General features: G+C 34.8%; 1 protein-coding gene across 1 annotated transcript; it reads right to left on the reverse strand.

The window, feature by feature from the left end:
- Positions 1–1422: 1422 nt before the first annotated feature.
- Positions 1423–3531, reverse strand: LOC141678929 (9-cis-epoxycarotenoid dioxygenase NCED2, chloroplastic-like). The gene has a single exon (XM_074485373.1). It carries the CDS (start codon positions 3434–3436, stop codon positions 1688–1690), a length of 1749 nt encoding a protein of 582 aa, XP_074341474.1. The 5' UTR covers positions 3437–3531; the 3' UTR covers positions 1423–1687.
- Positions 3532–11995: the final 8464 nt, after the last annotated feature.

Genomic DNA, 11995 nt, shown 5'->3' on the forward strand with positions numbered 1-11995 from the left:
TTAGTAATTTTTGATATTTCATTTAAATTGGTTTATATTATAAAAGACATATAAAATAAAATAAAGGGAAATAAACCCCTTTAAGTAGTCGAGAAATATAATTATTAAAAATAATTTTATCTTTTTCTTAAAAATATAATAATGTTATAATTTAGTTTAACAACTCACTATTTTAATTTATTTGAAATCGTAATTTTGGTCAATTTTATCATAAACTCCTCTAATAAAAGTGTGAGATGATATTTAGGGTTAAATTTAATTTGAAATTATTTGTTAAAGTAATGAAGATCTAGTGATATATATTAAATTAATTATTTTATTTTTTTATTAAAATATGTATTAAATTTTAATTAAATTAATTATTTTACTTTAAAATATCAATTAACTTTTAATTAAAAAAATTTAAAATTTGTATACAAGTGATTAGTAAATATTTATTATTTATTATTTATAAAAATATTATCTGAGCCGAGTCGAGTTACGGAGTTCGAGCCGAGTCCGAGCCGAACATACAAAAACTCGTCTTGGTTCATTTAATTATCCGAGTTTATTTTTATATTCGCGATTGGCTCACGAGCCCAGCCGAGTTCTTTTAAACGAGCTAATGTCAAATTTTGTTTATGAATTGTATTCTGTTTATGTGGAGCTCTAATAGCTAGCTAAACCGTTTGTCTAGATATATGAACAAATTAATATTTAGCGAAGCTAAGAGAATGTTACGATTTGAATGAATTCAGCTCATACTTTCAATACAATTATGCAAAGTTGATAATGAGACGTAGCAACTAATTCTACCCTATTTTGGTATCCAGAGTTTATAATTTTGTATAGAATTGTTTGATACGATAAAAGCCAACACACCGACCACATAATATCCTGTCGTAAAGGCAAAGATATTATATTTATGCAACTCGGTGTCGGATTTGAAAGGATAGAAATCAAATATTAAAATATCCTCATCTGTTTAATTCATCTAAATATATCATCGTACTATTCCCTCCCTGACATAAGAAAGTTAATTAACAAATTAATTGTCAAAAATTACAATTACGTCTAGGCTAGTTAATTAAATTAAGGGCTGTACAATAGATTTATACGACGTGTTGTTTTCTAAATTTTTCTGTCTTTCTGTTTCACACGTACGCGCCCATTAATAGCTTTGACAATCCATCATATAAGTTTAGTAAACTTGGGTGGAATTAAAGATGAAACTGTAAGTGCATGATGATGAAATATCGAGTGAAAATACGTACTGGACAAGAATATTATTGCTAGATTTTGAGCTATTTTATCCCAAATTATTGTAACCAAGAATAGTGATTTCTAGAATTCAATTAGAATTAACATTGAACTAATCACCAATAATGTCATTTGATTTTTTTTCTTACGTATTGGGATGATTCTGGTAAGAAAATAAAACAAAAACATAATATATTAGGATATGTAAGCCTGCAAACATTATTTACAGCTAGCAATTGTTTGAATAAAAATAAGAAAACATCACTTCCATGAAACATTATAAACCAACTGAGCTCTAGCTAACAATATCCAGAGGGAGCTACAAACTTGGTTTTCTGTAATCGTCTCATAAACGACGTAGGTCAGCATTAATTTTTACATAATATATAAATGCATTAAGGTGCATGGTTAAAGCTGAGTAGAGTTCGGGGAATTCACAGCCAAATGTTTATACTTGTCGTATCAATTCCTCGGAGCTTATGAATGTCCCATGGAAACCATAAGGCACCCTCGAAGGAAGCTTAACTGTTGCTTCTAACTCCATATTCACAGAGTTGATAATTTGAAGTTCTGATTTCCACGTCCTTTCGTCGTGAACGAATGCCATAATGTGTCCCTCATCTTCCGTATTGGAGTTCGAAGGTAAAAAGAATGGCTCCCCGCCGTACCTTTCGTCACCATAGTAAAATTTCTGTGACTCTCCAGTAAACAAGTCGATTTTGGCTACACCTGATACTTTAGGCCATGGTTCGGCAATGGCTAAAAAAGCAAACCGGGTTTTGCGGCCTAGTCTTTTTCGATTCACCATCCCAACTTCTATATTCACTTGTTCTGATGAACTCATTATTGCATGACGTCTAGATTTTCCCGTCCTCAAATTAAGCCTAATTTCAGATAAAACACTTTGTAAACTCTCATCACAATCGTTGAATATGGAGTCGGGAGGTGTCATGCATGAGCCGATAATGACAATTTCGTGTGACTCGGGTTCTTCCCATGCATTCCATAAATGGAAACAAAAAGTTTCGGGTGAATCAATCCATATAATATCAGATGAATCTTTAGCATACTTGGGTAAAATTCCAAACCTGGACATCTTGTTTTTGTCATAAATAACTGGCGAACCTCCCTTTAACATTTCCTGCAGCTTGAACACCACTTGTTGATCAGGAATCACAACAAAATTCTCAGTTATCACGAAATCATGCGTCATCGTAGGAACATCCAAGTCGATCTCAACATCATCAGATTTTTCTCCATTTTTCGAAAATCGAAAATACTTCAAGTAGGGTTTTTTTATAACATCATAACTTAAAGCAAAAAGCTCACCCGTGACAGGGTCAAGTTTAGGATGAGCGATCATCGAAGATTGCAGCTGCGAGTCAAAGTCATATCGACCAATAGTCTCTAAATCGCCACTCGAGCTGACTCGTAATTGATAAGGAAGATCATCTTCCGACATGGCCAAAAGTCGGCCATTAAAGTACACAAGGCCAGCATTAGCCACACCAATTCCATGGCTTGTATCAACCAGGCCAAATAGCCCTCGAACATAAAAGAGTGCTAATCGAGCTATACCCGAGTGCCCATGAAGCTCGCCAATAGCCTTAGGAAACACTGGTCTACCCAAACCTCGTTCTTGAATAAGCCTTTCCGTTTCAGTAAACCTACATGCATAGCTAACAGAATTTCCATTAATCGTAACCGCGTGAACCATTCCATCACCATCAAACAAGTGGTGTCCGGAAACAGGTTCGAAAAATGGATTAGCCCCGTTTCTCAAGTAAACGCCGGAGATATGATCCGGAATTATCCCTACAACTGGCAAGTTGTGATGGACTGACTTTTCCGGCACCGGAGCAAAGTTTCCAGCAACTTGTACAGCTGGATCAGCTGTTTTGGAGAGTGGCTGGTTGGCTTCAACTGAGAGTAAGGCCTTCTCCACCATATTTAAAGCCGTAGACGCAGCTTTTTGTAGTAAATTCCATCTCCGAGGGCTCAAACATTTTGAGTGGGCGTTCTCTTTCGCAATTTTAGAGTGTTCAGGGAATTGAAATGGAGACTGTAAAGCATATCGAATTGAACCAGCGTTTCTAATATAAGCTGTTTGATCAATTCTAGATGATGAAGCACAAGAAGAAGAATTTATGATTTTAAATTTATGAAAATTCGAAGTTGTAGTAATTGATGAAGACATGTCGACTTGTTTCGAAGAGCAAGCAGAGAAAGCTTTAACATTAATTTTAAAAAAACGAAAAGTGTTTGTAAATAAAGGGATGAGATATATTGTTTAATTCTGAACACGAGAGTTTGAGACTCCGGGTTATATACAGATATTACAGGGTGCGAGAAGGGATAAAAGCATATGTAATAGGTTGGGCACGTGGTTGTTTTTCGCAAAGCCACGTGGAATCAACATATTATAAATGTTGGGTCAGAGAAATTATATCTGATATTTTTCTGTTCCTCAGCGAGCATGCGTAAAATTTCATACACAATCGGACACAGTATATAACTATTTTGTGTGGTAACAATAACTGGTTTTGCACAGTAAATTTAAGTAATTTTTGAACAGTTTTACGGTCATAAAAAATAAAGAGTAATATTATATGCATAAAATTTAGTACAAAATTTTCATCAAATAACATAAAAAATGACCTTGGATATTTTAATTGATGTTATTTAGAATATAGGATGTTCATTCTAATTAACACATGTAATTTTATGAAAAAAATTTAGGCAACAAGTATTTTTCAAAATAAAATGAATGGAATATGTTTAACTAAATACTTCTTAATATGCTCAATTACATATATAAAGTGACTTCAACAAAAATAAAACAGGAAAAATGTTTGTTTTACAAGACTAAAGTAAAGATTGCATGCATAAACATTGGTTTATGTTAACTCAGTAGTGAAACAACGCAACGCGAACCACAGATTATGTGCCTAATCCATAACTAATAACTCACCTAAAAATAGCAAAAGAAGTTGACAACTCGGTGAGTGAAACCGGTAGGCGGTCGTTCACTCTCTCTAAAGTGTATATATATAAATACAATAATCAATTTAATCCGCGTATTTCCCTCTCAGTGAAGTAAGGGGCCGCCCCACACCCACGTGGCCGTTTCCTTTTCTCTTTCAATTTCAACACAAAATATCTTGGTCACGTCAATTTCCCGGAGACATATACAGGTATTCGGAGCAACTCGAACGGTAAGTTGGGGGGGGGCGACGCAATATATTATATTTCAATTATGAATGAACTATTATATTTTTAATATTTTAATATTTTTATTATTAAATATTTTTTAAAATATTAAAAAATATTTTAATATTTTTATTATTACTTCGTTGAAAACATTTAAGTTCGGTAAAAAATAAACATGTTTATATAATATCTTTTATCATTGTTATGATAACAATGATATCCAAATATTCATAACAATGATATCCAAATATATAGAATGTACTTATTATATCTTCTTTCATTATTTATGCAACGAAGTATATAAATAATATTATTAATCACAAATATGTAAATATATATGTTTTTAAACTATTATTTATATTTATAGTAAATGTGAATTTATAAATATATAAGAAAATATATTAGAATAATCAGATTATAACCGGGCTTTTTCGGAATTATAATCGGGTCGGGCCGGACCGAAACCCAGGCTTTTAACCGGGCCGGGCCGGGCTTTGCCTAAAAAATAGGGCCCGTCGAGGCCCGAAGCCCGGGCCGGGACCGGGCCGGGCTTTGACTGGGCCGAGCTTGACCGGGTTTTGACCGGATCGGGCCGGGCCATATTTTCGAGCCCGGACTTTTTGTGCATCTCTAGATGTCGTACGTCCACTACAAGAGCATTTATAATGAATTTTGTCATATAATAAAAAATTATTTTATAATTCTCCTTTTCACGGTATTTTTAGCGCATGTTTTTTTAAAAAAATATTTCAATATTTGGCATCCCAATATACTTTCACAAATTTAACAACAAAATGCATAATATAAATATATATAAAATAACTCGATCATAAATAAAATTAAGACCTTATTTTATGTAATGCCAATTTCTGGAATTTGAAGTTTGTAGTCTATGCCAACTCACTTAGCACCCCGATAACATCTCAACAATTTCCATTGAGTGCTAATCAGGATATTGAATCACGTCATATCACCCAGCGTTGGCACATCACATCAGAGATACTCTAATACGGGGATGCTTGGATAAACACCATGTACAAAATATAAAATTTAATTATATTATTATATTGTAGATATTTTAATAATGCATCTCATTATTCATTAAATTTTAAATAATAAAAGTTCAATTTTTTAATTGAATTTATATAATAAATTATAATTGTACTTGTTAGAATCTGTCTTGAATGAGTATATATCCTAATACTTGGAATTCAGGGGTCTTCTTCCTCTTTGTATTCTAAGATAAAGATTAATAAAAAATTTCTCTTCTGGCTATTGGTGTTCTTTTTTTTCACGTTTTTTATTATAATATTTCTTACTTCCATTATAACAAACTGGTATCAGGGCCTGGTTCCAATTATAGGGTTTGAATTTTCGGTTCGAGGAGAAAGATGTTTGGGATGTGTATTGGTATTTAACGTGAAGGTCGACAAATTTACTGAGAGAAACAGTTTCAGTCAATGGCAATTTAAGATGTGTGCCTTGTTAAAGCAACAGGGGCTCTGGGCGCCGTTGAACACGAAATCGGCTGCTTTTGGAAGTACTAAGATGGCCAATCTCGAAGAAAAAGTACACTCAACAATTATGTCGTGCCTTGCGGATGATATTATTACTCAAACCGCAGAGGAGGGTACCGCGTCTGGTTTATGGTTGAAGCTTGAAAGTCTTTACATGACAAAGTATTTAACAAATAAGTTGCTTCTTAAGCAACGTCTGTTTAGTCTGCGAATGCAAGAAGGTATTCCTCTTCGAGATCACTTAGATTAGATAAACACAAGTTTTTTAGAATTGCCTAATATTGATGTTAAAGTTGAAGATGAGGATGTTGTTTTAATTCTTTTAGTTTCTTTACCATTATCATACAAGAATTGTGTGCAATCGTTTATTGTTGGTAAAGATACTATTTCTCTAAAGGATGTTAGATTTTCTCTTCATTCCAGAGAGCTGTGCCATAAGACGGCTGGTACAGGTGCAGATAATCAGACAGTTGGGTTGGTAGCCAGCGGGAGTACCGGACATGGAAAGTCATGAAAGTAAAATTCAAGAAACCAACTCCTAAGGGTTCGAAATCTAACGATATCTGCAATTACTGCAAAGAGAAGGGACACTAAAATCTGACTGTCCCAAGAAAAAAAAAGCAACATGATAAATTGGAGGTACTGCTACAGGTACTGTTGTTTTAGCTAATGATAATTCAGAAGAAGACATTTCTCTAGTTTCCGCCAATCACACGCATGACTCTCATGTGTGTATTATTGACTCTGAAGCGTGTTACCATATATGTCCGTGCAGGGAGTGGTTCACAACCTACGAGCAAGTAGATGGTGGAAAATTTTATATGGCTAACAGTTTTATTTGTGAGACACTTAGAATGGGGTCGGTTAAACATCAGACACATGATGGTAATTCCTGCATATTTAATGATGTTAGGTATATCCTACTTATGACGAAGAATCTGATATCTCTGAATATGTTAGAAAAATAAGGGTTTCAATTTTAAAGGTGAAGGTGGAGTTTTACATGTCTGCAAGGGTTCCGATGTGGTTCTGAAATGTGTTAAACATGGTACCTTGTATCATTTTAAGCTTCTATGCTAACAGGTTCTATTGTTGTTGCGTCCTTTGAGATTGAAAAGGAAAACATGACCAGGTTGTGGCACATGAGGCTCGGTCACATGAGTGAAATGAGGGATGCTAATTCTGTCAAAAGTTGATCTTCTTTGTGGTCATAAGGTCACAGGTCTTGAGTTTTATGAACATTATGTTTTTGGATGTTACATCACAACAAGTTTCCTAAAGTAACACACAGAATAAAATGCACACTTGATTACATCCATTCTGATTGTCGGGATCCTTCCCGGGTGGAGTCTTTAGGGGGTCACAGATATTTTGTGTCAATGATTGATGATTTTTCAAGAATGACTTGGATGTTCATCATAAAGTATAAAAGTGAAGCAAGTAAAATTTTCAAGCAGTGGAAGGCGCTAGTGAAGAATCAGTTAGGGAAGAAGATTACGAGGATGCGAACTGATAATAGCCTGGAATTTTGCTCATCTAAGTTTAATGAATTCTACAAGAATCAGGGTATTTATAGGCATCATACAGTTAGGGATACACCACAATAGAATGGTGTAGCAGAATGTATGAATCAGACACTTCTGGAGTGAGCTAGGTGCATGCTCTCTACTGCTGGACTAACTAGAAAATTTTGGGTAGAAGCGGTTAGTACATGGTGTTATATGATAAATCGTGGACCTCATACAGGTACTTATCTCAAAACTCCTATTGGGAAATGGTCTGGTAAGCCTGCTTATTACTTTGATTTAATAGTTTTTGGTTGTACTATTTATTATCATGTAAATGAGGGTAAATTGGAGCCACGAGTTAAAAGGGAGTATTTGTAAGCAATAAGGATGGGGTTAAAGGTTATGGAATCCGATCTTCATCTAAAAAAGGGTTATCCTAGTAGAAATGTAGCCTTTCATGAAAATTCTATGCTTAACTCTACTGTGAAGTCTACCGTTGTTTTATAAAGTGGTGGTGTTGAGAAACAGGTGAAGCAGGGAGTCACCCAAGATGAGAGTGAACCAAAGCAGGAAGTTCAACAACCACAATCATAATCAGAATCATTAGTTTCATAATTACCAGTAGTGAATCAGCACAGTTTGGCTCTTGATCGATCGATGAGAGCTAATTATGGGGTGCCTCCAAATAAATAATTATCAGTTAGAAAGCTACTCTGCAACCTGTAGTGACTTTTTCAGTACATGGCATTGACAGAAGCCGAAAAAGGAGAAATCTGGATGTAAAGTTTGATCAATGATTCAGGTTTGTATCACGATCAGACTAAAATTTATTGTAATAGTCTCAGTGCAATCTGTTTAGTCAAGTATCAAGTCCATAATGAGCAGACTAAGCACAAAGATGTAAGATATCATTTTCTAAGAAGTGAAAAGAGAATCAGGTGAGCAAAGTGGGTATTGCTGATAACCCAGTTGATATGCTTACCAAGCCGATTCCACATATCAAGTTTCAATATTGTTTGAACTTGTTAAATGTTCGGAGTTGTTGATTCTCTTTTAAAGAAAAATATGAGGTAGAAGAGTTTTTCTAGTACATCTAGCATTATTATGGTGCATCTAGTATATCTGTTTTTTATGAGAGGAGTCAAATCAAGGTGGAGATTTGTTAGAATATGACTTGAATCGGTAAATGCCCTAAATGTTGACACTTCAGGGGTCTGTTTTTGGGGTTCGGGGATGCAACGTGGTTCTGATGGGGGTTCGGGGGCAGCGTCCCAAACCTTTACGGTATCTTATGTTATACGCTAGGGTTATCTATTTTGGGCTAATTTTTATGGGCTTTTGTTACAACCGGCATTTCTGTGTAATATTAATTGTAAATTTAGTACAACTTTAAAAGCCGAATGCAAATATATGCAACTATTGTATGCTTGTGTGAATGAGAACTCTGCGTCTTAAATTTTCGTTATGTGGTATATGAATTTTCAAAGCAAAAGTTTATTTATTTCTTTCATTTTTAACTTATAAGGAATATTTTAAACCTTGAATAAATCTCTCTTTAAAAGTTATTTTGTTCACAAATTTCAAAAGTAGTTTTATAAAATTTCTAAAAATCCAAATTATTTTATGGTATAAATTTTATAATTTTTGAACTTGTATTTTATTTTACAAAAATAAATCTTTATAAATGTTAATTGTTATAATTAGCAAATTACATAGTTGTCCTTGCATGCAAATCCTTTCTATTCAATCCAAAAGGGCTAAAGGGACAATTACCACCCCACTAACTCTTATTTTTCTAGCCAAATTCCTCCTTTACCCTTGCATGCAAAATGATCCAAGTATAAGTGGAAGGATAGTCATGTCAATTCCTATTCCCACTCACATTTGTCAAAATAAAAACCATAAAACAAGTAAAAGACATGATCATTTCACACATCACCCACACCACACTCTTTCTTCTCTCCCTCTTGTCTCCCACTCTCGGCTCCTACCCCCTCACTCTCGGCTTTTCAGCCGAAACCACCCCCCTCCCCATTTTCTTTCTATCTCAATCAAGTTCCCACCTCCTACACAAGTAAATGTTACTTCCCATACCATGATCACATATATTTCAAAGAGTTTTGAGTAGAAAGTTTAAGTTTTAAGGTTGCATGTTAAGGTTTTAGTTGAAACTCAAAGTACAACCTTGATTCTTGTGAGTTTAAGGTTGTTTTTGAGAGGACTACAAGGAATGGTGAAGTGCCAAGTCTTGAGAAGGAAACTCTTGATGTTAAATGGCCATTCCCTTCCATTTCATTCGGCCATGACCATTGGGGAGCCGAATGAATGGTTCTTGAGACCATTCTTGTTGCTTTGTTCAATTTTTTTGCATGTTTATGTGATAATGGCTTGAATTTTGTAGTAAAAATTTGATGAAACTCCTTGCATGCTAAGTGATCATCTAGATATAGCTCATGCTAGGCTTGCATGTAAATTTCTTGGTAAAACATATTTAGAAAACATGTTGTTTAGCTTGCAAAACTCGAAGACATGCATGCATGTGGATTTCACTTAGAATGTTATAAGATTTTGATCATTTGGAAAGATTTTATTAGTAACCTTTAATTTCAGTAGGAATAATGTGTTAATATTGATTAATTCTTCTTGATGCATGGTAATAAGTCGTGTATATCTTTTATAAACTGCATAACTTGTTGTTTCAAAAACTTGATGATTTGTGAGTTGTGAAATGTGGTTTCTTTTGTTTTGCCATGATTTCACCTTAGGTAAGGATGATCTCTACCAAGATTATTTTGAGTATAAGGGAGTTAGTTTAGTATATCACCATGTTTAAGTCTTGGTTTGGGTATTAGGTTGTTGGTGGTTGAGTTTGTCAAGTCAAAACCTTGGAGAAAGGAGAGTTATAATTTCTGCAGAAAATCAGTTTAGTACCCTGAGGTTTAGAGTGAGTTTTGACCATGTCATTGATGTGCACTTTGAGGCCCAAGCCACCAGAAGTTATTATTGGGAGTATATAAAAGGTTTTAGGTGTTGGTTGGAGGTTTGCATGTCATTTGGTTAGGTGCACAAGTAGAATAACAAAATCTGTCCAGCAGGGGACAGTTTTGTTACAACTTAGAAATAGGGAGATTTGACCATGGCATGGGTAGGCCCTCATTAGGCCCTGTTGGGCCTTAGTTAGAGGGAGTGTCAGAGAAGTTTTTCCAACCATAGTTCATAGGATATGAGTTAAAACCATGTGTCACAAGTTAATTCAAGTTAGGGTGTTTTCTGCCCAGGAAAACCGGGGAACCATGGACTTTGAGCTTAGGCCCAAGAAGGCCCAAGCCAGACCCTTGAGCCACATCAAGTTTGGGAGATGCCCTTAGGTCAGGAGAGTCTTGTGTAAGAGTTTTGAAGGAAAACCTATAGTTTAAGGGTGTCAAATGCACTCAAGAAACCATAGATGTCATTCTGAAATTTGCACCAGTGAACACTTTCACTTAGCACATAGTTTTAGAACACTTAGGAGTGAGATTTAGGTTGACCACCATAGTTGTAAGATAGTATAAGGTCAGTAGAATAAAAGGCACAAGTGAGGGTCAATAGGTCTTGGATAGTTTAGTAAAGGCACATCGAGTTAGGAAGCCAAAATTAGAAGACTTTGTCTAGTTTAGCGACCAAGTGACTTAAGTTGGGGGATCGAGATCATCCAAGCCTAGTGTTGCATTATGGTGTATATGGTGTTATTTGGTATTAATATATGATATGTGATTATGTGGTTATGTGTGTGCAACTATAAATTAAAAGTGAATATAAATTAAGTTCATATAGGCCTAAGTGCCATCCGTGTTTAAATTCGGGTTGTAAATAGGTTAAGTTGGTGAGAATATACTATAATGAGGATTATTATTATTATTTATGTAGAATCTCGAGACGAGGGAAAACTTGCCATAAAGGTCGAGTGAAGCTCCAGTTGCTCCTACCAGTCAGACCAGACCAGCCTTTCTCATGGCAAGTGATTCAACTTGTCCTTCATATTTACTGCTAATAGTTCATACATTGCTGCAACTATCCTGTGTCATTTGATATATTAAATCAAGCGTATCTTATCTTTGAATTATATAAAAATACCATGAACCCTCGAGTACGTATTGCAAAGTGGTCTTATCATGATAGTATATTAAAGTAATTCGAATGCCAGGATAAAAGAAAGGGTAGTTATAACTCTTGGTTGATTCTCTTGATTTACATGCTGAAGATTCCTAAGTATTGATATCTCATCCTGATACTTGAACCCATATAGAACATTACATTGAACCCTAAAAGCCAGATACTTATCAAAGTGATTCCTCATTGATGGATACCCCTCTTTCTTATCCTGAAGCTTGACAATTCTGATATATCCTGTGTTAAAGATCATTTCTGCATACCTTAACACCCTTAGTATTCATGAAGCTTATCTTCTTGATGATCCAGCACTTGAACCTTGATGAGAAACCATTGCTTTAAGCCCAATTTGGCATTACCCTTTATAATATC

The sequence above is a fragment of the Apium graveolens genome, chromosome 8 (assembly GCF_009905375.1).
Source record: "Apium graveolens cultivar Ventura chromosome 8, ASM990537v1, whole genome shotgun sequence".
Taxonomy (NCBI): domain Eukaryota; kingdom Viridiplantae; phylum Streptophyta; class Magnoliopsida; order Apiales; family Apiaceae; genus Apium; species Apium graveolens.